General features: G+C 56.2%; 1 protein-coding gene across 1 annotated transcript; it reads right to left on the reverse strand.

Annotated features, from left to right (window-relative positions):
• Positions 1-665: 665 nt before the first annotated feature.
• Positions 666-15,372, reverse strand: SLC6A19 (solute carrier family 6 member 19). The gene is made up of 12 exons (XM_070411976.1): positions 15,098-15,372; positions 9,980-10,120; positions 9,374-9,511; positions 8,265-8,446; positions 7,643-7,753; positions 7,189-7,301; positions 5,469-5,597; positions 5,217-5,373; positions 4,369-4,573; positions 4,098-4,257; positions 2,096-2,258; positions 666-1,773 (listed from the first exon to the last, which is right to left on the reverse strand). The coding sequence occupies exons 1-12, from the start codon at positions 15,297-15,299 to the stop codon at positions 1,570-1,572; spliced, it is 1,905 nt and encodes a 634-aa protein (XP_070268077.1). The 5' UTR covers positions 15,300-15,372; the 3' UTR covers positions 666-1,569.
• Between the last annotated feature and the right edge of the window lie 266 nt (positions 15,373-15,638).

Consider the following 15,638-nt stretch of genomic DNA (forward strand, 5'->3'; position numbering starts at 1 on the left):
GAGGCGCTGGGAGAGGGGAGCGTGCAGTGGTGCATCTCCCGTGAACGGGTGGGATGTGACAGCAGGTCCCACCCTCCACTCAGCTCTCCCGAACCTGCCCAGAGAACTCTCAAAAAGTCCACTTTTGCCGAAACCGGTTTGGATCAGTGTCTAGAGCATCGGCCTGCGGACTGAAAGGCCCCAGGTTAGATTCCGGTCAAGGGCATGTACCTTGGTTGCGGTCACATCCCCAGTAGGAGATGTGCAGGAGGCAGCTGATCGATGTTTCTCTCACATCGATGTTTCTAACTCTCTATCTCTCTCCCTTCCTCTCTGTAAAAAATCAATAAAATATATTTTTTTAAAAAGTCCACTTTTGCTTAAATGTCCAGATATTTCTATGGGAAATGGAAGTGACCAGTTCATTGAAATAAACACCCCAAGTGCCAAGTGACTTTGGCTGAGGTTGAATGTTGCATCCATGATGGGGCGGAGACCTTCCCTTCACTAGCCCCAAGTGGACGGTCTGGCAGGGGCTCACGGTCCCTGACATTGCTCAGGACATATGAGCTGTGCTCAACCGCAGTGACCAAGCTGAGTTACCCTATAACCCATCTTTTCCAACATCGGGCTAAAAATTCACACAGTTAATGTCCTCTTAAAAAAACACAAAGGGTGTTTCTGCCTTCAATTATGCCAAGTTGAGTTTTATTTAACTGTCATCTATTTGTGGCAGCCAGAAGCAATAATTAAATGGGTTAATATTTATTAAGCTGGAACATTGCCAAGACTCGGGACACTCTGCCGGCTGGGTCTCGCTGGCCTAGGGGCCTGAGGCCTCTTGCAGACGGGGTAAAATTGCAACATTCCTGCAGGAGCTCCTAGGTCACAGGGTGGACAGCGAAGGGACGGGGCGGGGCAACAAGGCTGTTCCAAGGAGCCCAGACAGCAACACATTCCCGTCTCCTGCTGTCGCTTTTGACTGACTCCCCCTTGGAAGGCAGGGCAGGACCTGAGCATAGGCCCCACCACATCCGTGACGCAGGGAACCAGAGGACAGCTGGGCCCCATGTGGGAGACATGTGTGCTGCAGGACAACACGTATGTGTACATACATGCACACACATACCCACAGAACACTATACATGCCACATACATAACCACACATTTATAAATACACAACTAGCATGTGCATACACACATATGCACCAACACATATGTATATGTACACATGTACACATGCTTACTCGCATGTACATTTGTATGTATTCATATACATACATATGTATGTGCTGACACATGTGTACCATTCATGCATATGTACACAAAATCATATAGGCACATACACAGAAGCACATGTATACACACTCGCATGTGCACACATACTCATGTGCATGTGACAAACATGTACACATATACATATAATGTACGTACATGCATTATACATACTCTCATCTATGTGCACACTCACACAGGTGCACACCTGTATGAACACATGCATTTATGTATATATACACATATACCCATGTGCACATGCACATGCTCACACATGCATCTGTACATGTACACATGCAGCCGTGGGCGGGGCACTCAGTACTTCAGGTCCCCATTTATGGAGGCTGTGGACATGGTGCTGACCAGCCCCTGCTGGCTTTCTTGTTTCTGGCAGCGGTTCCTGATGAGCTTGTAGATGGCAAAGCAAGGGATGCTGAGGCAGGGCACGCCAGCAACGATAACCACCACGCCATATGCCCAGCTTGGGTATGGGACCTTCTCGGATTTGGGAAATTCCTCCTGTGGAGAGAGCAACCACATGGTGAACAGACACAAAGACAGCCAGCAAGGTCTCCTTCAGGAGCACAGTGCCCCTTCTCCCCAAGATTCTCACCTCCTGGCCCTTGTGGGGGAGGGAAGGGAGACCTAAGGCTTCTCCCACACACATCTGTTTCCCACACCTCCCCCACCTCCTCTGTCTTCCATGCCTCCTTTACTTCCTCTGCCCCCACACCTTCCCCACATCCCCTTCCCCGCATGTGTCCCCCATCTCCTCTGCCTCCACATGCCTCTTCACGGGAGACATGCCCCCCACCCCGGCCAGCAGTCCCTGCACGCTCACATAGGCAGGGTCCCAGACGCTGTATATCAGCTCCTTATTGACATTGATCACGAAGAAGAACAGGAAGATGACCAGCATGAGCAGCGGGCTGACCACTCGCCATGTGATTTGCCAGAAGATGTTGGGCTTGTGGCCGATCATAAACTCGATGTCCTTGTTGAACCTGGAAGCAGAGGCCGGAAGGGAGCCATCAGCTGGTGGACATCCTGGGCCTTTAATGCCACCAAAGCAGAGGGCAGGCCAGCCTCTCCATACAGACACGCGGTGCTATCCTACAGTGCTGCCCCTGCCTTTTGCCGTCACAGCTCTAGCCGTCCTCTGAGCAAAGGCTCGCTTCCCTGGGAAGCCGCCAGCAGTGGTAGCCTCGCTGGAGGCCTTTGGAAACCTCCCTATGGAGCCACAGCCCAGGTGCTCCGACTTGTGGACTCACACAGCCTGGGCAGCCACTCTTGCAAATAAGGGTTAACACTTCTGGGGGAAATGGAGGAAGGAAACCTCAGCCCACGTCCTCAGGGGGCAGCGGCCCTGACCTTGGAGGCCCCACCATCCCCTGCCCAAGTTGTGCTGAACTCTCTTCTGCACAAAATACTTTGTTATCTACAGAAATCAGAGCAGAGTGAACTGTCCAGGACCCCCGTGAGCCCACTTCTGGAGAAGGACAGGTGCCCAGGCCTGTTCCCAGCAGAGTCTGGGAGTGTGGTGACGAGTCTCTTCAGGTTTAGGCCATGCCTGGCTCTCAGCTTCCCGCTCATATGGCCTCTTTGAGGCCGAGTTGCCTGGGACCCCTGGCAGCGAGTGTCTGACTTCTAAGTGTCCTTGGCCATTCGCAGAGGACATGCATGCATCAGGCCAGTCATGCCTGCTTCACATAGCAGCACCCACATGACAACATCGTGCACTTCCATTTAAGCCTCCTTCCCCGGCAGGTGCTGAGGTTACGGCACAGTGAGTCCGCCGCACGCTCCTCAGCGTCTCCGTGACTGCCACCCAGCAGTGTGCATTGTGTGGTTGAGTCAGGCCTCCTGCGCATGTGCCCTTACACACACGTGTCGTGGTGACGCAGAACAGGATTCGTAAAGTGGGATCCCCCACCCCTGATGGCTTGTGCATGTTGTCTTATTTCTGAAGGTGTGGCGAGTCCAGCTCCTGTCAAGGAGATGGTGCCATTTTCTGGGCCCCTCACGTCGAGGATAAAAGAGTGATACCCCGAGTATTTGGCCAAGAGCATGGCTGGAAGGGCTGCACAGACCCCTTCTTTGTCTGAGTGTCTGTCTGGCTGCAGAGCCCTCTCTCCCCCGAGAAAGGCCCAGAGCACACCCACCACAGGGCTTCCCTGGCCACGGATCCCCAGTTGACATAAAACACCCAGCGCCTGGATCACGGGGACACCCCTTACCCACAGTTAGTGTCTCAGTCCTGTCAGTCTCCCACCTCCCCTCCCCACTTGCTCCACAGCCCTGGAGGCAGCTTCTGTGCCCACAGGACACCGAGCACCCTCTGCCTTATCTGGTCCCTCTGTCACGTCTCGCCTGCCGAGGGCTTCTGCTGTACCAGAGCTTCACCCTCATGCTGGGCAACTGTTTCCCTAGCTAATTATTTCTCTTTTGACTTTGCTAAGGACACGTGGGTTTACATGTTTTTAAATCACATGGTCAGATCAGAGGCGCCAGCATTTTCATGTGTGAGGCTGTTTCTTCTCTCCCACCCCTGAGACTATGCCGTCTTCTATGGTCTGTGCTTACCCTTCTCTGCTACGTCTGGGAGCACCTGGAAGCTGGAGGGGGTACAGTGTCAACTGCTCTGGATGGGCATCCATCTGGGATCCATCTCTTTTCCATCTCACCCATCCAGGTGCCAGACCTGTGCCCTCACCACACCGGTCCCTCAGGCCTGTGTCCGCACACCTGTGTTCCACCTGGGACTGGAGCCCACACAACCCATCCCAGGATGCGAGTTTCCTATGACTGTTGGGGATGGCCACATGCCTCGGTCTCCCTCCTACCTGTCCACGCCATACACGTAGACCACAGCGAACATCTCGCAGAAGGCGATGATGAGCAGGGGGATGGAGCCGGCATAGCTGTCCAACAGGGTGAGCCAGTACTGGCCGGAGTTCAGCGTGAAGATGAAGGCGATGAAATAACACCCAAGGCAGATGAGACCTGGGGGCAGAGAACAGTCGCTGTGGACAGAGCTCCCGTCTGACTCCCACCCATGGCCCCTGAGGCCTGTCCTCACCACCTGCCTGCCCAGCCAAGCCCTGGACTGTGTACCTGTGAGCACCTCCTTGGGCCACTTTTTGGGGAAGATTTTGAGGTCCTGCAGGGGCACGACCACGCCCTCCATGTTCCCGAACATGGAGGACAGGCCCAGGCAGAAGAGCATGATGAAGAAGAGCACGGACCACAGAGGGGATATGGGCATCTTGGTGATGGCCTCCGTGAAGACAATGAACGCCAGCCCCGTGCCCTCCACGCCCTGCATGGACAAGCAGAGTGTCACCCACACAGGGCAGTCACTCCCCAGGTCCCCCGGCCTCAGTCACATACGTCCTTCCCTGCCAAACACCGGTCAGCTCTCCACAGGCTACGCCCACACTGTGCAGGTATGGGGCTCTTTTGAGCCGTCCTGTGAAATACGGTCATTGTTTCTTCAGCCCAACTATGTTTTTAAAAGCTGAACTAGTTAAAACGGCAGGAAGGAGATTGCGTTTTCCAGCAGCAGTCAGGGCCCGAGCTGTCTGGACAGACATGTGACAGCTATGCAGACTGCCGTCTGCTCACAGGCAGGGTGCACACCCCCATAGACGATTCCTGAGATGCACCCCACATGGCCAGGTTAACAGCCCCGAATGACTTCAACAGGGCCTGCATGGGTCCCCTAAATAGCTGCCCTGAAGGTATCGCCCATTATTGGTTAGAGCCAGTTAGAGCAGGTGCAGGGCAGGTATGTGATTGAGGGGTCCTAGGGGTGCAAGCACCAGGGTGGGGCAGGAGGATCAGAGGCGGGCAGGCCGTGAGGATGGCGACAGGCTCCCAGGAACTGAGATCCTGGGGGAGGTCAGTGACCCTCAAGGGTGTCCCCTCCTCTGCCTTGCGCTGCCCCAGAGAGAGGCGCTCACTTCTGACAGGAAAGAGTTCATGTCGCAGGTCTGGAACTGCAGCTGGGCGAAGTCTGCGGGGTAAGTGGCATTGTACCACTGCTGTAATTCCTCGAAGTTCTTCTCGGTGACATACCCTTCGGGCAAGTCGAACCCGTTGATGAGCGTCAGGATATTCCTGGAGAGAAAAGAGAGTGAGGTTGACATGGGTTCTGGGCGGTGCAGGCCTGGCAGGCTCCTCGGAGGTGGGTGTGGGCCAGGAGGAGCACTCACTGATTGAAGCAGGTGTCATAGCGTTCTGTGGCACGGAAGCCGATGATGGAGTAGACCACGGTGGCTGCGTACATGGATGTGAAGCCGTTGATGACGGACACGATCACCGAGTCCATCTCACAGTTGTTGCTGCAGATGAGAGTGGCATCGGGTCACTGCAGGCCGAGACACCGTGCCCACCTGCCCGGCCACGTCAGCACAGGCAAGGAGCCTGCCCTGAGCCTGAGCTGCTGGGATGCTGCGGGAGAGGGGACACAGCCTCCCAGCTGTCCTTCCCCGACTGCACCCAGCAAGAGGTGACCAGAGGGCCATCCCCCAGCCAGTCGCCCTTTGCTCCTGCCCTTCTTACCACTTCACTGCAAGTTAGTGGCCTGGAGACCCCTGAAAGCCCTGGGGACTTTTAGAGCCTTCACACTCCAAAGCTGGGCAGGAAACCCCGTGCCAATTCCTGCTTGGTCAGCAGGTGCTCTGCACCCAGAGGGTGGGCACTTGGTGAGCACTCAGCCTCATGCCGTTGGGACGGGCCAGGGCCTCGCAGCCACACCCCAAAAGCTCTGAAGAGGTGGCCTACCCCTCCATGCCCCTCTCCCATTACCTCCTGTGCCCCCTATCCCACTGTACCCCCCTGCCTTCGCCTGGTCCCTCCAGGTCCTGTCTCCTCCCAGCTGAGGGCTCCCATCTCCACCCAGAGCCTAAAGGCTTCCCTGGCTCAATGTGCCCAAAACCCAACCCCTGATCTCCCCAACCCAACCCAGCAGCTCTCCCACTGGCCCCACTGTTAATGCTAACCCATCCTTCTAGATCAGTGGTTCTCAACCTTCTGGCCCTTTAAATACAGTTCCTCATGTTGTGACCCAACCATAAAATTATTGTAATGTTGCTACTGTTATGAATCATAATGTAAATATCTGATATGTAGGATGGTCTTAGGTGACCCCTGTGAAAGGGTCTTTCGACCGCCAAAGGGGTCATGACCCACAGGTTGAGAACCGCTGTTCTAGCTGCTTCCAGCAGAAACCTAGACCCTCGGCCCTCAGAGAAATGCAAATAAAACCACAGTGAGACACCTCATCAAAAAGTCAGATAGTAACAGGTGTGGAGAAATCGGGCCTCACCACTGCCCTGCTGGGTCCCCACCCTCTGGGACCACCCCCACGGCCAGCTGCCAGCAGGCACTGGCACTCACCCCCTACCTGTCTGAGTGCTCACACTGCACCTTCTGCACACAAGCCCATCCTACTGAGGACCCCAGCCTGGTCCCATACCCCTCCAGGGACCCCTCCTCCTGTTCATTTTGTTTGTCTCTCTAAGAGGCCACAGCCACAGGTCTCAGGAGGACAGAACCTCATGTTCCATGCAGGGCACACAGTAGGTGCTCTGTAAGTGTTTGTGAGATGAACTGATAACAACTTCCTCCCTCCAAAGGCCCCTAGGGTGGGATAGGGGGCACAGGATGGACTGTGGTGGCTGGGCACCTAGGGTCCTGGATGCCAAGGGGCAACCAGAAGGGGCTATAGGGGATGGAGGGGAGCACACCAGGGATCATCATCCCCAGGACCAAGGCACCACGGGGAGGACAGTCAACGCTTAAGGTACCTAGTGTGTGAAAATCTCCCAGATCCTAAGCCTGCCTCCCTGGCACGGAGCTCCGTGGACCCCATGATCCTGTGGGGTATGAGGCAAGCCCTCTGCCCGGCCCAGAACCCCTGTCCACACTCACTGGACAGAGTTGTAGCTGGAGAAGGAGATGAGGCCCCCGAAGGCCAACGAGAAGGAGTAGAAGACCTGGGCCCCCGCATCCAGCCAAGTCAGTGGGTTGGCCAGCTCCGTGACCTGCAGCCAAACAGAGACCCTCAGCTGGTACCCCAAGGGCGAGGGGCCACAGGAAACCGAGGAGGTAGTGGCCCACAGCAGAGATGTGAGCCTGGAGGCTGGGGACAGCTGAGGCTGCTGAGAAGGTGGTCAGAACAAACAACGCCCCTTAAAGGTGGTAACTGATAACTTGGAGGTGGTTGCCATCAATCCACACAGGGCCTCCCTCAAGCTCACAGGCCCAGCATGCATGCACTGAGGGGCCTGGGACTGGCCAGGGCTGGTCTCAGGTGGGAGGCCCATCCTCCAGGGTGGCCTTTCCCACAGAACTGGAGCCCCAAGGTGGGCAGCGGGAGACTCACGTTGGGCGTGAAGAGGAAGACGATACCGTTGGTGGCTCCCTTTAGCGTCAGTCCCCGAATGAGGAAGATGGTCAGGACAACATAGGGCAGCGTCGAGGTGATGTACACAGCCTGGGGACAGGGCAGAAGTGGGATGAAGGCGAAGACAGAACCCACAGGAAGAAAGGACCCTGGCTCTGTTCCTCCAGGCACCCCTCTGCCCCCAGCTCCCAGGGCAGGGAGATCTGACATTTCCTACTGCTATATAGGACGACATAGGGCAGCGTCAAGGTGATGTACACAGCCTGGGGACAGGGCAGAAGTGGGATGAAGGGGAAGACAGAACCCACAGGAAGAAAGGACCCTGGCTCTGTTCCTCCAGGCACCCCTCTGCCCCCAGCTCCCAGGGCAGGGAGATCTGACATTTCCTACTGCTATATTAGTAATGATGACTACTCAGTCCTCCTAGTCAGAGAACTACTGTGGGTCACTCCTGCTGCAGCTTTTTAAGCACAGGTTTGAGGACCATCCATGCCAGCACCACATCCCCAGGGCCAAGCTGGAGGCAGCAAAGGCCCCTCCTGGACACGGGTGGTGACCCTCAGAGCTGATTAAGGAGCAGCTCCTGAAGCCCAGCTCGCACCTTGCCAGTGGTCTCGATGCCACGGATGGTGCATACGTAGAGGACACACCAGGCACAGGTCAGGCAGAGCAGAACCCACCACTGCACAGAGCCCGAGTTGCTGATGGAGTTGGAGATGTTGAGGGTCTCTCGGTACCAGTAGTAGTCCACTGGAGAGCTGCGGGCACACTCGTCCACATAGCCTGCAGGGGGCACTCACATCATCAGTGTGGATCACAGGGAACCCAGGAGGAGGATGGGGAACGTGGCAATGCTGTGCTCCCAACTCACTGACACCAGGGACATAGTGCACACAGACATGCATGTACACACCCACACAGACACGTGTGCATGTACACAAGCATAGCGGCATGCATGTACACACATGTGTGCACACACACAGACATGCTCATGTGCATGCATCTGAGCATACCTTCACACATTTGCACATGCACACATGTATACATAGTCACAAGACACATATGTACCCATGGGCATACCTGAATGCAAACATGTGCACATGTGCATATATGTGTGCGTGCAGAAGTGTGAGCACACTAGACATGCATACACACACACACACACGCACACACACACACACACACACACACACACACTGTGCACTGCCCACTTCCTGCTTATTAGACCCATGCTTACAGATCATGCAGTTTGTGTCCTGATGCAAATGTGTGCAAGCTGTGGAGCTGAGCACACAGCCTGTGTCCCACAGAGGCCCCAGGCAAAGGGTCTGCTCCCCCCTTCCCTTCCCTGGAGGGGGTCCCAAAAAGACCCTGGGGAATGTGGTGGGAAGGGACAGTGGAGAATCAGGCCCCCCCCCCCCCGCCCCCCCGTATAAGGTCAGGGAGTAGCAGGTTCCTCCCGCCTTTCCTTCATTTTAATCTCGGCCGGCACCACCTCTTGAGGTAGAGGCACCTTTTCTAAGGGCTTTTCTCTGGCACAGTGATTTTTAAAAATTCCCTGTTGCCATAAATGTGCTCCGATTTTTGCATTTGAGGAAATCAAAGGGTGACTACTCATGGACTCGGTCTGTATGCTCAAAGGTGCACATGCTCTCGCACCACCAGCCATCCTGTCCCCCGACCCCTGACCCCACCCTGCCCTGGACACACCTGTCAGGTTGTCGTTGAGTGGGCACGTGCTCCAAGGAAGGGGATCCTGGAAGGAGTTGAAGAAGTACCACATGACCCAGGCGATGATGGTGTTGTAGTAGAGGCCCACCATGAAGGACACGAACATGGACGCGATCCCTGGGGGGCAATCAACACTGCTGGGGACGCCACTAGGGGGCCCCACTGGGGGCCCCAGTGGGGTCTGGGCACTGTTAGCAGGAAGAGGTTGTGCTGGGGTAGCTCCTTGAGGACTGAGTGTGAATGGACTCAGGGTTCCAGAAAACAGAGTGGTGGTCTTCAGGTGCTTGCTGAGCCCTGCTGTAGACAGCATGGGGGCCTCAGCTCTCCCCACGTATACACATTTCCAGGTCCCGGGCACCCGGGATTCAGGATAGCCTCTGCTGCCCAGCTGCCTTTAGTGGCCAGGCATGACCCCAGCCTGGGCCCTGCCACCTACACTTCTGTGAGATGCCAAGGAAGGGTTTGCAGAGGGCTGGGGGTGGTGAGTCCCCTGGAAGCAGAGGTGAAAGGAGAGAAGGAAGAAGTGTGCTTGCTGCCCACACTGGGGCCTGGCAGGGGCCCCACCGACTGGGCCCAGAAACGCACCTATGCCCTTCAGGGCTGGGTGGATGGAGCTCCAGACGCCCACGCTGCCCTTTCGCAGTCGCTGCCCGATGGCGAACTCCAGGTACAGCAAAGGGACACCCTCCACAACCAGCAGGATGAGGAACGGGATCATAAATGCTCCTGGTGGGGAAGAGGCAGCCGTGTGTCAGGTAACACAGCCAGGTGGCCACGGGCTCCCCCTGGAGACACAGGCGCTGGTAGAAAGTGCCTGTAGCCAGCTCTGCAGCCAGCTCTGCAGAGCCTGTCTCACGGGGAGCACAGCACCTGCCCAGACCTCCTCCCAGAACAAGCACAGTTCTGTTCCCCTTCCGCCCACGGAGCTCCTGGCAGCAGCTCCCCTCTCAGGGCTGGGGCCCAGGGGAGACAGAAGCCACAGGTGCATGGGGGCTGATGGGACCACAGGTGTGATCTCCGTCCCCAAAGCCTGTTGACACTGGGAGGGTGGATGGAAGGACAAAATCACAAATACAGACTCAGAGCAACACCATCAAATGCACCACTCATGATGGCCATTGGCACTGTTTTATGGGGGATGCTTCATGCCATCTCACAACAGTGGCCAGCTTGTCAACTGTCCCTCCTAGACCGTGCTTGTCCTACAGGGTGAGCGCATGACAGCTCCTGGGGAATTAAGGAAGGTGTCCACATGCTGGGAGGAGCATGGGAGGTCACGGGGAGCCCTTCTGGGGCTCAAAATCCAACAAGAAGACATGGACAGCACATGGGACCTTCACTCAAAGGTGATGGTTGTTAGCTCACTGTGATAATGAGATGAAAGCAGAGAGCAGCAGGGATGATCCCCTTGCTGGATCTCCTGCAGGAGAGAAGTGGGGAGTTGCCCTGGGTCTGGGGTACCACTGTGGCTGTAGGCGCACTGGGTCAGAGTATCAGTGAGGGTAAAGTTAAAATAAGAAAAGATTTGCCTCTTTACTGTTTTCTCAGAAGTTTGATGTGAATGTCTTTTGGGCAAAACTATCGAGGAAAACAAAGTCTGTGGTTTCCAGCTATCCTTTCATCCCATCCCTACTTCATGAAGTCACTTTGACCCGCAGGTCCCACTGCCCCTCCATCTCCACCAGGAAACTCCTATTCACCCTTGAAAACCCCACTTGGATAGTAGCTCCTTAGGAAGCCCTCCTCCTGGACGCTCCTCCAGGTGTAACATGGTGGGTGCCCGACAGACCTGGCTGTAGGGGCCCGCGGTCCTGTGCCCTTGCACACTGATGGACACACACACAGAGGCAGAGACGGGAGGGACGAGGCAAGGTGTAAAGGTCCCGCAGAAGAAAGATACACTAGCATAGAAATGCAGCTTCCTTGGCCCTAGCTGGGTAGTTCAGTTGGTTAGAGCGTCATCCCGATACCTCAATATTGGGGGTTTAATCCCCAGTCAGGGCACATGCAAGAATCAACCAATGAATGCATGAATAAGTAGAACAATAAGTCAATGTTTCTCTCTCTCTCAAATCAATAAAAAAATCAATAATAAATAAGTAAGTAAATAAGCTAAAATAAAATAAAGAGATGCAGCTTTCTTTCTCTTTGAGAATTTAGAAAACAGGTGGGGGAGGGGAGGGGAGGGACAGCTGGGTAGGGGCAGCTGCTGTCTTTAAGGGCAGGGTCTAAGGCAGTGGTTCTCAACCTTCTGGCCCTTTAAATACAGTTCCTCATGCTGTGACCCAACCATAAAATTATTTTCGTTGCTACTTCATAACTGTAATGTTGCTACTGTTATGAATCATAATGTAAATATCTGATATGCAGGATGGTCTTAGGCGACCCCTGTGAAAGGGTCTTTCGACCACCAAAGGGGTCGCGACCCACAGGTTGAGAACCGCTGGTCTAAGGCTTTCCCACATCTCCCCTGCAGGTGGTGCGTGGCACAGAGGAAAAGCTCCAGGACTATGTACTGACCGGGTGCAGCGCCAGGACCAGTGGTGAAAGGCAGTCCCAGGGACCAGGCTGCAGAGGCACATGGATGGCCCAGTGGTGAGCAGACTGCATGGTCCTTGGGCGGCGCTGCTTCCTATCCCCCACCCCACCAATACACCAACTCTCCTAAGCTCTCTGTCCCTAAGAAGGGATGAGGGGCACACCATGTGTCAGGTGGCAGCACTGGGGCAGGCATGTGGTGCATTCCCATGGAGAACTGAGGTTGTGGGCAGATGTGTGGTGAATGCAATTCCCTGGACACACTCCTGGGCCTGGTGCTGGTGCAGAATTCTTGACGGTTGACCATCTGGTCACTGGGACCCAGCTGTTTGTGGCCAACGTAGGGAGTGGGGTGAGTCTTGACTCTGACCAAGTCTCCTGGTTTCAATCTCCTGCGTGCCCCCCACTTCTAGGTCTGCAAAGCTCGACAGAGTAGCTCTGTAGTGCAGCCCTTGGATCAGAGCTCTCCAGCACCTTCCATTTCATGGGGTGAGTCCCATGGCCCAGAAGGTGCACAGCAGAGTAAACAGGGCCAGGACACAGATGGTGATATCAACTCAACTCAGGGCTGACTTCTGAAACCTTTGAAATACCCGTCTTCAGAAAAGGGCCCGTGAGCCCACCTGCCCCAGCGCCCACACAGGGGCCGTGGGTCCCCCAGCTCCTCTTTCTGTTCCCTGAAGGCTGAATGAGAAGAGGCGCTGGCCCCTCACCCAGGCTGCCCCTGCCACCCGATTCAGTCCTGACTGACCCATCGAGAGACACATGACACATGCCCATTTCCTCTGACTGGTGGCAAGACGGACTCTACAGAGGTGACTCCACCCCGCTGTTTGCTGACGGAGACGCACAAGATGGAGAAAAGAGAACTAGGGTGAGGCAGCTGGGGTGATGCAGGCAGAGGATACGGCCCACCTGGTGCTCCATTTACCTGCCCTTTGGTCACAGAGATGCCCCCATCCGAGATCTAGAAGGTGGGGCCCTCTTGTGACAACACTTCTCAATGTCACGCAGCACGCAGGGGCTTTGTGTGCGCACGCACTCGCACACGGCCACCACCCCACTCAACATGGCAAAGTGCTGCAGATGCTGATCTAGGTCATGGGGGCAGGGGTCTTCTCTGTAGCTTTCTCTACTTTTCTGCTTTTTTTTCTTCATAATATAAAGTTAAACACAAAGCAAATGATGATTTGTTTTACTTTTCAAATTACCCCAAACTCTTAGAAATAATTGAAAGCAAACTAAGTTTTCACCAAGCCAGGACTGGTCCTCAGAGTCCTCAGATGCGTCATTTTCTCTCCAAGTTACCCAACCACTCCCTCCCCGAGATCTGGGCTTACAGGCGTGGGAAATGCCACCGGGGAGGAGTCACCTGCCACACCTTGTCATTGTCCTGGCAATTTTCTCCTGGTGTCGGCTTCTTATCACTGCCCTCAACAATTGTCTCCTGAGCTTGGGGGGTTGTCACTGCCGTCAACAATTGTCTCCTGAGCTTGGGGGGTTGTCACTGCCCTCAACAATTGTCTCCTGAGCTTGGGGGGTTGTCACTGCCCTCAACAATTGTCTCCTGAGCTTGGGGGGTTGTCACTGTCCTCAACAATTGTCTCCTGAGCTTGGGGGGTTGTCACTGTCCTCAATGGTTGTCTGTCCACTCAGCAGGACCCAGGGTGATGGGGGCTAGCTCCCTGTCATCCACAGTGTCTGGAGGCAGTGTCCCCGCATTACCTCTCAGACTCACAGTGAGTGTGTGCTGCACCCCAGGGGTGAACGCTTCTCAGTCCCAGGTCCCCCTCCCCTCTTAGTCCCTTCCTTTTGGAACTAAGTAAATGCTGCAGGTGTTGCCAGAACCCTGGCCCAGGGCAGCCCTGGTGGGGGTGGGGAAATGACCAGGACCTTCCAGAGGGAAGAGGTAGCTGACCTCTGGGACTCAGTGATTCTACTGCTGGGCCCCTCACGGACTCCCAGGGTTCCATTCACCCCTCCACCGTGCAGAAGTGACCGACAGGACTATCTGGAAAGCACAGGATGGGCCCCAGGTGTAAAGACAGATCCTCCCCGACATTCAGAAGCTTCTGTTTTGGCCATGGAAAGGGGGGTGGGTCACAACGGTGGCCTGGGAACAACCCCATCTGCTTTCCTTTCTGCCACAAAGCCTGGCGAGAGCCTGCAGGTTCTTCAGAGTAAGAACAAACTCACATCACTAGAGAGGGTTCGTGCTTTTAGAGGAGGGTATTCAACAGCCCACAGAAGCAGACGCATTCTCAGAGCGTCCAGCCAGCTCTGCAGAGCCTGTCTCACGGGGAGCACAGCACCTGCCCAGACCTCCTCCCAGAATAAGCACAGCTCTGTTCCCCTTCCGCCCACGGAACTCCTGGCAGCAGCTCCCCTCCCAGGGCTGGGGCCCAGGGGAGACAGAAGCCACAGGTGCATGGGGGCTGTTGGGACCACAGGTGTGATCTCCGTCCCCAAAGCCTGTTGACACTGGGAGGGTGGGTGGAAGGACAAAATCTTGGGGACTGAAACCCCCGCAGCCCCAAGGCAGTCTCTGCAGCTGGGGAAGAGGGAGTAGCCTCAGCCCAGGGGAAAGAGACCCCTGGGCCTCGGGCAAGGCCCCGGAGACGTCTGGGGGCAGCAGGACTGGCTGAGGCAGCGTTCCGTGGGGGATGCAGCCTTCCCACCTCTGGCCCGTGTGCACGAGGGCTGGCCTTACTGCCCCTCCTGCTGGCACTATCCACCCTCACAGAAGGGGCTCCACCCAGAGGAGCAGCTGGTCCCTCTCTGTCCCCCTACTCGCAGGTCAGGCCTGTTCTCTGGGAGCAGGTCAGGGCTCCTGGGTCCTGGAGCAAGGGTGGCCTCCACTGACACAGACACTTGGGCGTGTGGGACCGGGCACTGGACCGCCCTTGCCAACTCGGGCGAACAGGAGCGGAGTGAAGATGTTGGCACCTGGGCCCGTGCTCCAGCCCGGCCCTCTGCCCAGCCTGCTCTCGGGGCCAACATGGGGCTCAAGTGGACCAGCGAAGGGGTGGAGGGCACAAGCCTGTGCTGTCCTGCCCACAGCCCTTGGCCCTGCAGACTTCTCCCCTCTATGAATGGGGTGCTGGGGTCCTGGGGACATCAGTGTTGTTTGCCTGGACCCCCAACCTGCCCTCCTGCCCGGCCTACCTCCGCCATGGCTCTGGCACAAGTAGGGGAAGCGCCAGACGTTGCCCAGGCCCACGCAGAAGCCCACGCAGGTGAGCATGTACTGGGCCTTGTTGTCCCACTTGGGCCGCGAGCTGGCCTCCTCCTTCTCGATGACCTCCAGTTGCTCCAGGGAGGGGATTCGGTCCTCCAGGCCCGGGTTGGGCAGAACAAGCCTCACCATGGTGATCACAGGTGGGTCCCTCTCGTCAGGACAGGGCAGGAGCTGGAGGTCGAGTGGACACAGCCGGAGCCCCAGCACTTTATAGGGAACCTTTGGCACCTCACCCCAAGCACCTAGGCTGAAAGGAAGCGTCAGCAGATCCGAAGGGTGAGTCCACAGGACTGTTAATGCCTTATCTGCAGAGGCGCTGGCCGACCCTTTGAGGCTCTCAGCTGGCACCGGCCAGCCCCTCCCCCTGTGCAAACACAGAGTCACGGGCACAGAGGAGCCGTCCCCACCCCCACATGGGCTCCGATAGCCAGGCTCCCAGGGAGGAGGAACCCAGGGCACAAAGGCCCC

The sequence above is a fragment of the Myotis yumanensis genome, unplaced genomic scaffold (genome assembly GCF_028538775.1).
Source record: "Myotis yumanensis isolate MYYU_CA2020_CCGP unplaced genomic scaffold, mMyoYum1.0.hap1 SCAF_4, whole genome shotgun sequence".
Lineage (NCBI taxonomy): Eukaryota > Metazoa > Chordata > Mammalia > Chiroptera > Vespertilionidae > Myotis > Myotis yumanensis.